At 40.9% G+C, this 16,940-nt stretch overlaps 1 protein-coding gene across 15 annotated transcripts in view; it reads left to right on the forward strand.

The window, feature by feature from the left end:
* Positions 1–16,940, forward strand: part of KIAA1217 (KIAA1217 ortholog) — a 292,991-nt gene that overhangs the window by 118,907 nt on the left and 157,144 nt on the right. For 7 of the 15 annotated variants that reach the window (XM_033100561.1, XM_033100558.1, XM_033100543.1 and 4 more), the window contains exon 3: positions 13,073–13,153. The exons of the other annotated variants lie outside the window; for them this stretch is intronic. In XM_033100561.1, coding sequence (XP_032956452.1) covers positions 13,073–13,153 — 81 coding nt within the window. The remainder of the gene's footprint in view (positions 1–13,072; positions 13,154–16,940) is intronic. 15 annotated transcript variants of the gene reach the window in all.

A 16,940-nucleotide genomic window follows, 5' to 3' on the forward strand; every position in this document is an offset into this window, starting at 1 on the left:
GTGATTAAGAAAAACTCCTTCAGAGAAGAATCAAGGAAACTCTGTTTCCACTATTTAATATTTGACATCTCTGGAGGAGCACAGTAAAGTCTTTTCACCCATTAGTAGTTGACCTTGAAATAGGATATGTATTTCCTCTCTACTGTGCTACTGTCAGTTTTATTCTAGTTATCATGAGATTAAGTGACAGAACCATAAAAACTTCATAAGACAGATTGTGCCCAAATCCTGTCCACCTGCATTCTTTGGAACTAGCTGACAGTACATACGTGATTATTATGGTTGATCATACATAATGGGCTATGTATTTCAACTGTTACTTGTTGCAAGAGTGAATAAGTGGCTTGTAAATAGATTTTTTTGAATCTAACTCTTCAAATTTTTCTATTTGGCTTCCTTCCTTCCCCTCTAAGAGGAGGCTTTATTTTCTTCCCTGCCCTGGGCTTCATTCTTTTCTGGAGTTGCTGCCAGTCTCTATGACCATGCCCTTCCGGGCACAATCCAAGGTCAGCATTCATTCACGGCTTCATTTGGTCATTCAACACTGTTGGTGGGTGCAGTTGAGCCTCCTCGTGGTGGGCAGGAGAGAGACACTAATAAAGTCTCAACCACAGTCTGAATCTGTTGCTCATTGAAAAATGTAGAAGAGGAGCTGGAGAGCCAGTGAGAATATAGGATTTTTCCCCAGCTCATGTCTAGGCAGAACTTGTGAAAAACAATGAAGTAAGGAATAGCTGCCTTTACTACAGTTATTTCATTTCTGTACCCCTTTTCCTGCATCTTATCAAATCTCCTCTTAAGAAAAGCTCTGCTAAACTTACTGATAACTAAGTCGAACTGTCTGGTAACTATCTGCTGTTCTACCTCTCCCAGTGGTGCCTGCACTTTTAAAAATGGCATCCAGAGACCCTGCTTGGCTCACCAAGGAGCTATGGATTTGCAGGGTTCAGCTGGCAGGTTGGTGAGGTGTTCCTGGAGTAAGACGGCTTCTTAATTCCCAGTCAGTCACCCTCCACCCCCTACAACCCATCCACAAGCTACTACCCTGTCCGCTCACAGGCCTCACTCATCCTACCCTATGGTTCATGGATATGACAAGAGTCTACACATGCTGGTGGCTGGTAACACGATGGGGAAGGACTGTGTTCTCCAGCCTAGGGGAATAAGACACCTCAGGGCCAGTAGTAGGCCTCTTGGACACACTCGGGACAGATCGCTTGCCCAGCTGGTCTGTTTTTCCTCATCCCTGGGTGGCGAGTGCGGGCCATCTGCATGGCCGCTCTGTACACCCAGTGTAAGCCTGCCTCCCCCTCTGCCCCACGGTCTGCTCCCCTAGAGGGGGACAGAGGTCAGTAGGTGAATCCACAGCAGAGCTCACCATTGCTTTATGCCTTCACCATTAGTCTTTTCCGCTGACCTAAGAAATGTATTATGAATGGGGAAGAGGGGTGACTCACTGAGATAATCCTTTAAAGAGAAATTGAGCCCTTAGAAAGGCTACCTTCTTTCCAGGGTTACACATGGAACAATCATGGGCTACATAAGAGTTTTGCACTTATGTGCAATTAATTACAAGGTATGTGTATATACTTTATGTGTAAACTTAAAAAACAAAAGCAGTGCTTTATCCTTCTCATAAACAGGCGCTGATCTGTCCATTGTAGAGTATGGTTGCCAGAGCACCGCCGTGCTACTGAAAAAAATATGTATAATTTTTAATGCCAACCAATCAAGTGTTCTATCTGTTTCAGCTGTCCTTCACTCTGGATTGTACAGCTCTTCAGTTACACCTCAAAATCGGCACTATATTAAGGAGGTCGGTGTCAAACTAGGAGTAGATGGAGAGTCAAGGTTATTCTTGCTTGGCAATCTGGCCTGGAAAGAGTGAGTTACTGTTCCCAGAGGCAAAGGAACTTTTGCTGTGTTTTAGTTGATGATATGCAAGTGGATTTATTAGCTTTGTGCAGGAAGTAGAAGGTCGTCATGGTACTTGGTAAATTATGAGACAGGCCAGGGGATCAAAAAGGGGGAGATTCCATATCAGACATCTCTGGCTAACAGTGGAAATACCATGGAGCAAATAATTTGAAAATTCTGAGTGACCTTTTCAACTTCGTCCTAAACCATCATGCCTGAGGGTACACACCAAAGGAGGGAATGTGACTTTGCAGGGATTTGGAGGTCAGGGGGGTGGGGTGGCGCCTGGCCAATTTCTTGTGGGATTCTTCTAGGGAGTGCTGGAGGGTGAATGGTGTTGAGGCCTCCCTGGGTATCACAAAGACTCCATATGCCTACACATCAGCCCCAGACCCACAGCAGCCCTCTTGCTCTTCCAGGTGGAAATGGATAGAGAGATTCCGCGCAGGATGTGTTCAGACCAAGAGGAGCTCGCATCTCAGTGATATGGTTTCCTCTTGGCTCCCTGACTGCAGGTCCCCTGTCCTTCACTCCACTCCAAAGCTGCTGACCCAGACCTCCTTCAGAGGAGGGAGAAAGCCATTTTACCCCATGGTGTTAACATTCCAGTATGGCCTCTGCCCCGCATTCTAAGGGACAGGAGGCAGGTCAACCAGATGGAAATGCCCGAGAAATAAGTGTCACTCCGACACCCATTTGAAGCCTATTTATGGCAAAAAAAAAAAAAAACCCTTTATAATAGCACTGTATTTTTTTTTCATTTGTCAGTAGCAATTTGTTTTTCTTTCTCTCTCAAACATATTCCTCATTAGATTTGTTCCGTCAGATATTTTCGACTTATTTCTGTGAAGTTTCAATGTGGCAAGAAGTTCTCAATATTTTTATGCATTTCTCTGGGAAGGGCAGTTGCTAATTCTTCTTAAATGTGTTTTTGAAAGACTTTTAATGGCACCAGCACCCTAATGATCATCTGTGAACTGTGTTTGCACCCCAGCTCCCAAAGTTCCATATTGATGACGATAAATGGAGCATAGGACTTTTAATTTGCTAAGGGGCTATTTTCTCTCTCTTGATCTTTCTTTCTCAGCTTCTCAGTGAAGGGCCAGAGGCTGTTTGTGTTCTCAGAGACTGATTTCAAATTTTTGCTCCTGCAATTTCCAAGTAATTAACAAAGTCTGTTCAGAATTGAATTGCTATACGAGGTCTGGCAATTACTTTCCCGAACACATCCTAGAAAAAATACTACATACCTCATACCTCATTGCTGAATATCACTATGGTCACCTTCGAAGTACTCCCCTTGGGAAGCTATGCACCAATGCCAGGGCCTAGTCCACCTTTCAAAGCAATTTTGGAACTCTTTCTGGAATGGCCATCAGAGCTGTCGTCATATTACCCTTGATGTCCTGAATGTCATCAAAATGTCTTCCTTTCAATATTTCCTTTATCTTCTGGTAAAGAAAGAAGTCAATGGAGGTCGGATCAGTGAGTAGGGAGGGTGTTCCAATATAGTTATGTGTTTACTGGCTAAAAACTCCCTCACAGACAGTACGTACCATGTGAGCTGGTGCATTGTCGTGATGCAAGAGCCATGCATTGTTGGTGAAAAAATTCAGGTCATTTGCATCTTTTTCATGCAGCCTTTTCAGCACTTCCAAATAGTAAACTTGGTTAACGTTTGTCCAGTTGGTACAAATTCATAATGAATAATCCCTCTGATATCAAAAAAGGTTAGCAACATCGTTGCAACAAGTTCATGAACTTAATTGTCGGACCTCATATGCATACATTTGATTTTAATTTGTTGTAATTAGAAGGATGCATCTCAAGCTTCTTCAAGAACTACTAGAATCCAAACTTGTGATTCCAGAAGATTGAAATCTTTACTTATGTTATGTAAAAAAATATTTCACTGGATATTAAAACTGACAACTAATAGTATTCATCCAGTTAGGGGAATGTATGAACTCTACTCCAGTAACTTCGAAAACGTGCTAGAGAGATACAGCTCTCTTTCTTTTTTTCTTTTTTCTTTCTTTCTTTCTTTTTTTTTTTTACTTTTTACTCCTCCAGAGATTTTCCTAATCACAATGTTAAAAAATACTGATTCTTAATTAGCACCCCAGTTATATTTATTATAATGATGTTTGATCACACAAACCAGCCATTGATGATGACCCAAGTTCCTTGTCTGTATAAATAACATCGACCCATCTCTGAATTTAAGAAATGACATCGCTCTCTTATTTGATTGCTATTAGCAATAAAATGGGAATGTCAAAGATAGTATTTATGTAAGACGGCATATTTCTCCCAATAAAGTTTATCAGCTCTCACAATACTTTTTAGCCCCAAAAGTATATATGAATAGGCCAGAGGCTGGGAAATGAGGCCAGCGCCCAACCTTGAGTTCTCAGGTGATGTGGGATGGTTAGGCCAGGTGGGGTGGCGGAGTCCATTCCAGGGGCTCAGCACACCCAGGCAGCAGAGAACCAGAAATTAGCTTGAGGGACCAGGGGAGGTTGCAGCTCCATGGGCAAGTAGCCTCAGGGTCTTAGGACAGCAAGTCTCCAGGCCCAGGCTCCCAGGTGGGGAATGGGGAGGCTAACATCTGCCATCATGGTTTTCATTTGCTCATGAACTGAGGCCGTGTGTGGAAGGTCTTCAATCCCTGCAGCTGAGTGGGCTGGGGTGGACATGGCCAGACTTCATCCTTTAGCAACAACACCTTTTACGTAGGAACCGTTTTGTGTGGCGCATGCCTCAAGTTCCTTCTCCTTGCTAAGAACACTACCGTTTACAGTAGCTTTTGTCTGAGTTACCTCATTCGTGCTCCTTGGTGGTCTTGTGAAAGGGGCAGTGTGATTGTTGCCATTTTGCAGATGTAGGAAGTGAGTGTGGAAAGTGGTTTAATGGGCCCAATACAAAGCCTGATGTCAGGTAAGTGCTTCATTCAAAGTAAAAGATCTCGTGAGCGCTGAACCAGGGTCTTGTACCCAGGTCTCTCTGACTTCATATTCTAACCACCTGCACTTGGAGCTTTGGAGAGGGAGCCTGTGGAGCTCTGACCCTACATGCTAAACCTTTCTCAGTAAGGACTTTGTGATGGAGCTCTATGGTGTCACCTCAGTTAGGAGGCAGTACATGTCTGGCACAACCCAAAGCTAGGACTGACTGGTTTCAGTAAATGACCCCATTTCTTTACCTACCTTTCCTCCCTATTAAAATTCAATTATCCCCTCCCTCCTAAAATTTTTACCTTTAGTCAGGTCTCAAGTGCAAGAAGGCTGTTTCTTAAAGCCATGTTTGATCAGATCATGGAGAGGAAAGGGTTAACTGGCACCTACCATCCCAGCAGAAGCATAATTCCCCTGCAGCAGCTTACCCACAGGCAGCTATTGGAGCAAGGTCGGAATATATTACAAAGCCTTTGTAATGATGAGGAAGAAATAGAAAGCTGAATTTTGGAAGCTCATTTTTTCTTGAGGGGTTTCGAGTATTTTGTTTCGTGTTCCAGGGGAAGAAGATTTTGGTGAAAATTGAGAGAAACCCTGCCAAAAAGAAATTCCATATCAGATGGAGAAGGCGTGAGAGCAGCCAAGAAGCACTAAAACCCAGGGTAGCCAGGGTGATAGATTTTAAGGCTCTGCGTGGAGCAGAGTGGTGGCCGGAGGGGAGTCGGCAGGTTGGCTGGGGCGGAGGCTGATGGATGTGAGCTACGGGCCGCCCGGGGCACACGTCTGAACTTAGACCCAACATGTAGCTGATGATCAAGAGATAATTCCTCAAATCAAGCAGGCTGCCAAAGCCAAGGCTCCCCCAAAACCAATCCCTCCTTCAGCCTTTCATTCATTCTAGAAGTGAAATCTCAGCACTGAAGAGATCCCTGCATTCCTGGTGCTCACATTTGGGGTAGTGGAGACAAGAAACAAGCAAATAAGCAAAATATCTAGTGTGTCAGGTGGTGTTAAGTGCTATGGAGGAATAATAAGCAGAGTTCTCAAGGAGCTGGTCATCCTGATGTCTATAGGCTGCGCCTGACTGGGGCCGTTCTGAGAATATCTGCTACCCTTGTGGAGGTGACCTGAGTTAACTCTTCCCAGACACTTTATAAACACCGAGCAAAAACATTTTCAAGTCAGCTCATTTGTTTCCTTCTTTGTTAAGTGAGAATGTGGAGGTTCAGGAAAGACCTTTGAGATCTCTTAGTGAGACATCAGCCGTCTTATATAAATGGCTATATCACTAACTAGTTAGCCAATGCATTAGTTTATCTTAATGCTGCCTTGTTATTTGCATGGAACTATTTCAAATCTCTCATAGATCTATTGCATCATTTCAATCTCATACTTACTATAAGAGGGGTAGATATTGAAAAACAGAACTGAAGATGAACAACCAGGGTTAATATTACAATGTTTAACGACTGCTGTGGTGAGACTGTCCACTGTTAGTGGCCCAGTGGCCATAGACAGTGGTGTGGCTATGGGGAGAACTGGCTGAATGTCCACCCTCCGCATAGCAGGTTTTGCAGTCTGTCTTTTGCAGACTATAGTAACGTGTTAGAAATAACTGTGTAACCCAGCAACCCCACTGCTGTGAAAGCCAGCACTCTGTTGTATACATAAGTAGACAAAGTATATTTGCTTTTTGTTTTTTTAAATATGTCTCCTTACCTCCATTTGATTCAGGAGAACGCAAGCACGGAGAGTTTCAGATACTTCCCTTGGCCACAAACTGGCACAGGAGGCGTGGCAGTCCTAATGTTTGCTGGCCTCTTAGTAAGCAACACACTGCATTGTTTTATGCTAGATACTGGGTTTAGCATATTTTATAAGTTATCCCATTTTATACAACAAATTGTAATAGAAACAACATGATTACTATTTTTATAATCTTATTGATGAGGGAACTGCACATGAAACACGACCAAGGCAGCATTTCCAAGGTAATGTGCTCAAGCTCTCACAGATGTGTTGAAATTGGGGCTCAAGCCGAGTTCTGTCTCTTTCCAAAAGTTATACCCCCAGTCACCATCCTAAGTTCACTACACGATTACTTATGATTTGTAGGAAATTAGGAATTATTCAGATTTCTGCCCTGAACTCATTTTGTTAGATGTTGCAGCCTTTTTTGTTTATTCCTAGAGAGTTTCCCAGGCTTTATCCTATATTTTAAAGTTATTGTTATATCAATTATAAATCTTAGAATGGCTTACAAAGTCTCAAAAGGCTACCTAATTTTATTCTGTTTTTAATATTTTGAAAAATTTTAAGGAAAGGAGTTATAATACAATTGGGTTTCTCAATTGAGAATTTTTTTTTTTTTGAACCTGTAATAACCTGAAATTCCTTTGGTCCCCCAGTTATAGATAGAACTATGTGTCTAGGATAGAATTACTTCTAAGACTCCTTTTCCCAATATTTGTTTTTGTTGTGTTGTTTAGTTTTGCATCACAAGGAGTACTAATTTTTGTTTCTTTAATGGTAACTTTACTAAATCTGGTAGACATACAGAAATCAACTCTCTTCCTTCTATCACTTGTGTTAACTACACAAACAGCACAGTTTTCACAAACAGCCAAGTTATGTACACCCAAGTGTGTTTGTGCAAAGCACCCTGTGAGGAATATTGAAGAGGAAGAAGATTGATTCAGAACAATTAATGTGGAGTGTCTTGTTTCCTAAATTTGGGATTTCAGGTGTTTCCTTCCATCGTGCTAGACTGTATTGTTGCATTTGGTAAATTCAAGGAGCCCCCTGGTGGTGGAACTGATGCATAATCAACGCTACAAAAAATGATGGCAAAATTGCAAGTATAAAGAGGCTATGAATATAGATATGACCTTATTGTTCTTCCCATTTGTAAGGCTCTCAGATGGACAAAATCCTGTTTTCTCCTTTTGTTTTAAATTTATCTGTAGCTATTTATAGCATATTCAGGAAAGACAAGCACAAATAATTAGATACCAAACCCCAGTGACTTTTAAAAATAATTTCTTACTTTTTTATAACCAAAGTAGAACAGGTATATTCTAGAAATGTTAGAAAAAACACATAACATTTTGGTGTATATATCCTTCTATTTTCTAATAGACATATAGACTGAAAAAAACCTAATACATGTCGTTTTTCATAACATGATATTTTTCCACTTAATTATATGTGTGAATTTCATTTTGTTTTGTTGCAGAGTTGGCTCCTTCATTATTGTTAGTGGTTGTTTAGTTTGGTTGGTTCTATTGTGTGCATCCTTGTGGATTATTGTAGATTATTACTATTTTTTAAAAATTAGTTTCAGGTGTACAAAGCAATGTAATAGTTAGACATTTATACCCCTCACCAGGTGATAAGCCCCCCCCAATCTACTACTCCTCTGACATCGTATATAACTGTTACAATTCCGTTGACTATATTACCCATGCTGTACTTTACATCCTGTAACTACATATATATATATATTATGTATATATATGTATGTATATATATGTATATGTGTGTGTGTGTGTGTGTGTGTGTGTATATATATATATATATATATATATATATATATACTGGGGGTGCCAAAAATGTACACATTTTAAGAGATGTTACCTATGTATTACTTTTCAAACTTGAATTGAATTACGGTAGCGATGCGTAGTATGACATTCACACAAAAGATGACGCTAATCAAATGAATGCTAGCGTCATCCATTGTATTACAATTTTAATACAATTTTTTCCTTTAAAATGTGTATACTTGTATTGGCTATATATATATTTAATTATAGTTGACATTGAATATCATTCTACGTCTGCTTCAGGTGTACAGCGCATTGGTCAGGCATCTACACAGTCTATGACATGATCCCCCTGAAAAGTCCAGTGCCCGTCTGGCACCTTACATAATCTTTTACAACATTATTGATTATATTCCCCATACTGTATTTCATATCTCTGTGATTATATTGTGATTAACAATTTGTACTTTCTAATCCCTTCACCTTTTGCCCCATAGATTATTTTTCTTAAAATTAATTGCTAGAAGTAGAATTCTGAATCAAAAGCGTTTGCAACATTTTAAGGCATTTTATATTTATTGTTTAGTTTTTTGTTAAAGCAAAGCATGTATTTGAGAATGCAGTATATTTTTTAAAGATTCAAGTTCCTAACATTTGCATTCTTAATCTGTGCCAGGAACTGTGGCTGTTTTCATGTGCCTCAGCCTCATTTAATCCCCACAACAACCTTGTCAAGTAAATACTACTGTTGTCCTCACTTTACAGATAAGGAAAGGTAGGCTTAAAGAAATTAAATAGCTGTTATGTTACTTCAAAACCTGGGACAAGGTAGTCTTTCAGAAATTTGATTAAAAAATTGCACTTTGCATTCCTTGAATCTTGAACTAAGTGGAAACTAATACTGATAATTCTCCATTGGTGAGATATAGAACAAGGAAGTGGACAGTAAGAGAGGTGGAAAAAGAGATAAGCTTCCATACATTTATAAACATGAATAAAAATCTAAGTTTAGGCTCTGTCAATTAGTTTTTATGTTAAAAGAAGATATGGTGGACAACTCGATGATTACTGTCTACGAGTAGTTACAAATTCTAGGGGACTCCTAGTATAGACACCATTTCACCAGATCACGTAATTTTTTCACGAATGCATTTTCGTTAACCACAGTTAGTCTTCAAGCTGGTTAAATTGCTCCCAAATAGTAAAAGGGTGGCCAGAGGTAAAGTGATGTCAGGAAATCTTCAGTTTCTGGAAAAAAACCAGAACTTTTTGAGTTTTTAAATTTTAGCAATCTCCAATGTTTCTTACAGTTTGTCTCTCATTGCTGATCGCTAGAGACCTACATTTCGCTTTTGCCACCTTTACTGACACCCTCTTTTCTATTATTATATAATTATCTTATAGAAAACTCAGAAATAGGCATAGCAAATGAAAAAAACCAGAAGTATCACTCATCATTCAATGTATATCTGTTAATCATTTTTGGTTCTCTCTGTCACCTCTCTGCATTAGGCATTTACCCCACATTTGCTATTTCTGATCAGCTCTGCTCAGGCTCTTCAACATTGTCTTTATTCTTCTTAAGGGAACTTGTGAACCCCTCTCTCTTCCTTGCATACTTAGCTTTTCAAAAGATCTTAAGTACCCTTCAAAATAACAACAGCATCTGCAGTTTCTCTTTGCCTTTTTCTGCTTGTGATAGCCATTGGATTTATTAAGCCTCTTTGAAATAATCAAAGTGTCCTTCTGTTTAATTTTTATAGAATTATGATTTTTGACACCCCAGCTGTTTCCTTGAGACAGTGAGTCTTGCATTTTCCTTTAATCTTAATGTAACCTCGTTATGTTGATAAAGTACTTGATTATCATTATAATTCTCTAGAGTGATTCGAAGACACTCAGCCCCTTTCCCACCCACTTATTTTTTAGGAACAATTTTCTATTTTATAGTCAAATCCATAAATCATGCTTCTAAGTTCTACACACTTGATTTAACAGGAGTATGTGAGGAGCCTAATAAAATCCAGGTTTGAGGGTTTTTTTTTCTGCTTTCTTACTCTGGAGCTCAACACCTACAGGACTCAAAATATTTTCCACGCAGACAGTGCCTGCTGAGAAGTGGAAAGGTTTTCTGTGAGCTTAATTTTGTAATCCTAAGAAAATGTATCTGTCATTATAGAGGCTAACGCTCTAGTGGCCTCGGGTTCTGGAGCTTTCTCTGTGGGGTCCATTGCTTCTTCTGAGAAGCACTTTCTGCCTCTCCTCTGCCTGGGTCCTTCCTGCTCCAATGCTAGGAAACTTCCTGCTTCTATTTCCTTGACCTCAGTCAGCGAAGGCAAGAAAAGATGCAACCAGTCGAGTTGGGGTTTGCTCCCAAGTTTGAAGGCTTTGACCGGCACTCATGTGTTTCTCTTGCCCCGACTTTCATGCATCTCAGATGATTCTTGCCTAAAACAACTGCTTTAGTGACCTCCTTTGTCCCCTTTGTCCAGGTATTATATTCTTGTTACAGGTTCCTGTACTGAGAGTCACCACAGAGGGCAGGTGGGGTTCTGCTCCTCCTGGCAGCCTTGTCGTCAGGGATCTGCTCCCCTTCTTTCCCTCCATTCTGCCATCTCTGTGCGGGGGATTCTCTGCCCTCAGCTCATTTCATTCCCCATCTCCTTATGATGGAAACTCTGATTTTTCTATACTCTTTTCTTCCCCCTTTTCTGTCTACAGCAGCTCTTCAAATCCATCATCCTGTTTTTATCTTGCACTTTTATTTATCCTGTGCCTATGGGGCTTTATTATTTGTGATCCACTTTGGAATATTTCTTTCATAGTTGATGAAGCCTGTAAACTTTGGGGTAGGAGAATCAGAGGGCCCTACAGCAACCCTCTCCTTTCTAGCTAGAATATATTCACCTTGAAAAGGGCTTTTATGAGGTCAGTCTAGCTAATAGTTCTTCTAATGGTGTCACTCCCCTTTTCTCCTAAAAGTCCCTTCAAGTTCTTTTTCTTTTCTTTCTAACACCTAAATGCTTTCTGGGTAGAATATTTTAGAACAGTTTTTGTCTGGAGACCTGCATTTTGGATTTTTGGCTTTTGGATGTAGCCATTTCTATTCAAATGTTCTTTTTCTTGTGGATATTTGTGTCTTATATATGTGAGACCAAATTCTAAATAATGTAAAATTATTCAGAAACACACACATTACATATATACATATACACACATACACATATAAAAGGATTGTATGAATGATAGCTATTGTATAATTCAATTATGAGAGTATGTGGAGGTGCTCTATGTGTTAATCACCCTTTTGGATATATCTGTATGCACATGCAGTAACATGAAGTGAGCTGCCAAGCCGTGTCACCTCACTGTGACTGACTTTTTCCTCCTTTTTTTCTTTTTAATTGTGGTAAAAAAAATAGATGACATAAATTTTATCATCTTAACCATTTTTACATGTACAGTTTAGTGGTGATAAGTATATCCAATCTCCAGAACTCTTATCATTTCGCTAAATTGAACTCTGCGTTAAGCAGCACCTCTCCAGTCCCCTCTCCTCCCAGCCCCTGGCAACTGCAGTTCTACTTTCTACCACCATAAACTGACTACTCTAGGTACCTCACATAAGTGGGCTCACGCAGTATTCATCTTTTTGTGATTGCCTATTTTAATTCTTATAATGTTCTCAAGGTTTATCCATGTTGTAACTTGTCACAGGATTTATTTTTAAGCATTATTTTTTAAAGGCTGAACAGTACTCTAGTATATACCGCACTTTGCTTACCCACTCATCTATTGATGGCCACTTGAGTTGTTTTCCACTTTGTGGCTGTTGTGAATAGTGCTGCTATGATGTGGGTGTACGAATATCTCTTTGAGACCCTGCTTTCAATTCTCGTTGGCTGATTTTTGGATGCAAGAGTAAATCTTTCTTTTTCCATGAGAATTATGGAAAATTTCCTTCCCTAGAACACAAAAACATTTTTTCATTTTTTTTATAAAGTTGTCCAAAAATTAGTCAGTGGATCAACGAGAATTGAAATATTTAAATGCTGACACAGTAAACATGGTAAACTGATGGCACACTCTCCAGCGTCAACCAGGTTTAGATGTCAGGATATGTTCCCTGAATTCTAATTCTGATCTTCTGTTCCTGTAAGTATTCACATTGGGTCTAGTCATGAAAATGTCTTGTCATCCTGCGTGGCAATCACAGTACCTGTAGGCCCGTCTTTGTACAGCAGCCCAGTTGCCAGTGCCAATCAAGCTGGCAGGCCAGGGCTCACCATCAGACTGCATTGCCTAAGTAAGATATTTCATTCTGGCTCTGGTAACTCCCCTGCAGGCTTGGGACAACCTCAGGACAATAGGCCAATCACATTCTCAAATAACAAGGTGAATTTAGATGGGCCTGTGGCAGCATATTTTAGGGAAAACCCATTGCCAATCAGGGTTAGCTTTCAGCATTTCTCTCTGAAGCCTAAGGATGGGACGGCTACCATTCTTTCTTTCTTTGGGGCGAGAGGGGGTAATTGCTGTATTTTCATTACGAACAAATAGATGGTCCGTTTGGTCTCGTTCTTTTTCTCTTCATGTTTTCACCGTTTCTCTTTTCTATTTTTTTTTTCTTTCTTTTTTTCTCTTGAAACACAGGCTTTGCAGTGCATGCTGATCTCTCTTCAGGCAGAACTTGACATTCAAAGGTACTTGATGAAAATTGAATCATCTCAGCGAGTTAGTACTCTACCTTTTCTTTTTTCTGCATCGAATCGCACCTCACCTCCTGCCTTTTTACTCAGCTGTGTGTGGCATTCTACTCAGCCACTAAACAGAGCGCCTGTACTTTCCCTGGTCTGCACCGAGCCCTGATTTAAACCTCTCAAAGCTAAATGCTTGCAGCATTCTGAAACACATGCATTTTTTTAAAAAAAAATTATGAAAGCTATTATTAAAATGAACACTAATTGCATGCTTGCTTCAAAATATTTTATTTGCTTTCCACAAGTTGAGTTGTGGAATCAGCAGTAAAGCAACAAGTCAGAGTTCCTGGCACAGCCATCTGAAAAGTAGGGTTCTCTAACAGGAGACTCCATCCTCGCCAGCTTACTTGAGGCAGAATTGCTGTGGAAGTAAAACAGAAACCAGCAGCATTCTCACAATCGCAGCTGTCTCACGGCGCTTCCTTTGCTCAGCTCCAGTACGTTCGATACCGGGTCCAGATCATGTTACTGACATATAGCTTGTTAGGTTGGTGCAAAAGTAGTTGCGGTTTAAAAGGATAAAACTAATTACAAAAACTGCAATCACTTTTGCAGCAACCTAATAATAAAATGATAGTAACAGACACATTTATATAGAATTTACTATGCGCCAGGCAGTGTTCTAAGTGCTTTATAAGCAGTAACTTCTCACAGCAACCCCATGATCCCCATTTTATAAGTGGTATGGTCCCCATTTTATAAATGAGGAAACTGAGGTGCAGAGAAATAACTTGCCCAAGGCCACAAAGCTAGTAAGTAACAGATTTTGAATTTGACTCTAGGCACTCTAGCCCCAGAGTCAACATATTTTTTTCAACATACCAGGGGTGCCAAAAAAATGTATACAAGTGGACACTTTGGTCAACGTTGCTCAAGCAGTCGTTCGCTATAATCAGAGGTGTCTGGATGCTGATGGTAACCACTTCGAGCATCTCTTACAATTGCAAAAGTCAAACATGACTTGTATTCATCTTTTGTTATCGGTATATCTTGAGTCTTACAACTTCAGTAGTTTTTTTCCTTTCTTAAAATGTGTATACATTTTTTTTTTTGGCACCCTCTGTATTTATTTCCTCACAATCCTCAATGTTCTGTATTTCCTAATAGATCAGCTTAGAATATTAAAACTAGAAGGGAGTGGGCAGAGTTTCGAATACTTGGATGCCTGGCTTGGCATTTGATACCTGTGCCACTGACCCTTGGGCACACAGCCACCCACATCCTTTGGGTCTCCCATACACGGACTGTTTCTGATTGTGTCCTGAGCATGCACGGGGCAGAACCGTTGGTTCGGTACCACGAGTCCTGACACACACCGTGCTTACGAAGGTGTCAGCAGGCTCGCTTGTCGAGAAAAGTGACCTCCTTCCCACAAAGTCAGTCTTCAGTGACCACACTGACCTTTTTGCCTTCCCTTTCTCCTTAATCAGTCTCTTTGATCTTTTTTTAGGGTAGCGAGCTCACATTAGAAAACCCCTGTCCAAATAGATAGACATAGAAGTAAAAGTGGGGCAAGACATACTACAAAGAATCATCGTCACACCCTACCTTCACCACCTCAGTTCCGAGGGGCCTGTTACCTCTCATTTTCCATGAGTTCTTAATCATTTTCACATTTCTATATTCATGCAACATAGAGTCATCTTTATCGTGGCCGTGCACACACGTTGTGCACCAACCAGAAATGCAGACAGAAGAACGATACCATGAGGAGCTCTAATGGTATGCTGCCATTAACTCTTTTTTCTACTGTCTGAGCGCAGAGATCTGACATTAGGATGTGCGAGTTTCCATCGTAACACACACAGAGTTTGGGGTCCCCCGCCCTGTATTTATCTTCTTATGCTTCAAGCAAATAAATTCTCAGTGCTGACTCTTCTTGTTTTTTGACAGTAAATAAATTTGACAACACATTTGACAGCAAATAATGGGGTATTGGAGAATTTTTTTTTTTTTTTTTTACAGGACTTTATTGGGGAACTGTGTACTTCCAGGACTTTTTTCCAAGTCAAGTTGTTGTCCTTTCAATCTGAGTTGTGGAGGGTGCCGTTCAGCTTCAAGTTGTTGTCCTTTCAGTCTTAATTGTGGAGGGCGCAGCTCAGCTCCAGGTCCAGTTGCCGTTGCTAGTTGCAGGGGGCACAGCCCACTATCCCTTGTGGGAGTCGAACCAGCAACCTTGTGGTTGAGAGGACGCACTCCAACCAACTGAGCCATTCGGGAGCTCAGTGGCAGCTCGGCTCAAGGTGCCCTGTTCAATCTTAGTTGCAGGGGGCTCTGCCCACCATCCCTTGGGGGACTCGAGGAATTGAACTGGCAACCTTGTGGTTAAGAGCCCACTGGCACATGTGGGAATCGAACCGGCAGCCTTCAGAGTTTGGAGCATGGAGCTCTAACCGCCTGAGCCACCGGGCCGGCCCTGGAGAATTTTTACAAGGTTGTTTTTTTTTTTAAGCATTTACACACAAGCTTCGATTAGCACTATGTATTATTATTTTGTTAACACTGAGAATTTTTATTTTACATATATTGAGAGAACACTTTTAACTTAATTTCACGTAAACATTTATCAAATCGCTCTTGTGTTTCCATGATATAAATAGAACGAAATGGTGAAGTTGTTCCTAATACTTAAACATGATTTAGACTTGGAGAAGGAGGGGGATGAAAATTAAGGTTGGAAATTGAAGGGTCTCTTCCTCCCCTCTGGTAAAAGAGGAACTCTCAGCTTCTGTGGATGTCAAATTCTCTATTTTGAAGTTGGAAGTAACCGAGTTCACAAGAGCAAGAAAAAGGCAAGGTTAAAAAGGGGGTGGGGGGTGGGAATTGGTTGGGATCCTCTCCTCGCACATAGACTGTCACAAGCCATGGGACACCTCCCTCCTCTCTCCTTCCCCCGACCCCCAGAGTAGAGTAGGGAGCAGAGCCATCTAGAACCATCCTGTAGAGAGTGGTATCACATAAAAGGAGCTAAATGCTTCTCATCATTTAGAGTTGACAAATTCCTGTGCGTTTTTTTCACTTACCTCTCATCACAAGTAGCTCTTCTTATTCTTTTATAAAACTGAGAACTAAAGTTCAAAACCAAGCTTTTCTATGGGGCTGCACTGCCAGCGCGTGGCAGGATTGGAGTCTGCATTTTGTAAGAATAGTATGACCAAAAGAGTAAAGTCCTCTTATTCTAAATTTTGTCTTCTTTCCGTCTCTCCAAACCGTGGTATTCTTTCCAATAGCAAGACCAAAGGAAAATAGTATCTTTAGCCTGAAAAGCCAATCAGAACTTTCACAAGGTGATTTTTCATTGGAAAATCATTCCAGTGAAATTGGGAGGGTGGCGGTTGGTGGTGAGTGTGTGTTTGGAAAGGTGAGTAGAAAAGTAGCAGCAAACTCTACTCCCAAGATGCCTGGAGAGGGTCTGGCCACAAGCACCCAAATACTTGGTGACCTCTGGCACCAAGTATCCCTTCCGATCAGCTCCCTGTGGCCTTCCCTGTAGGGGTGGTGAGGACACCTTCAGACTTCCAGTGACAGGATGAGGGAGGAGGTCTTTGCTATCAGGGAAAACCGCTTTGGTTTCACAACAAGACAGTTAAGCTCTAGAGGCACCACCCCTGGGCCTGCGGCCCCACATCCTTTCCAAATGGAACTTAAGCCTGGGCTGCAGGGATGAGCTTCCTAATGCTTTTTGTCAGGAGGCCTTCTGCGGTGCATATTTTGCACGATGTGTTGTGTTGGTTGTATCTGACTTGAAATTCCAAAGCCTG

The sequence above is a fragment of the Rhinolophus ferrumequinum genome (genome assembly GCF_004115265.2).
Source record: "Rhinolophus ferrumequinum isolate MPI-CBG mRhiFer1 chromosome 5 unlocalized genomic scaffold, mRhiFer1_v1.p scaffold_110_arrow_ctg1, whole genome shotgun sequence".
NCBI lineage: Eukaryota > Metazoa > Chordata > Mammalia > Chiroptera > Rhinolophidae > Rhinolophus > Rhinolophus ferrumequinum.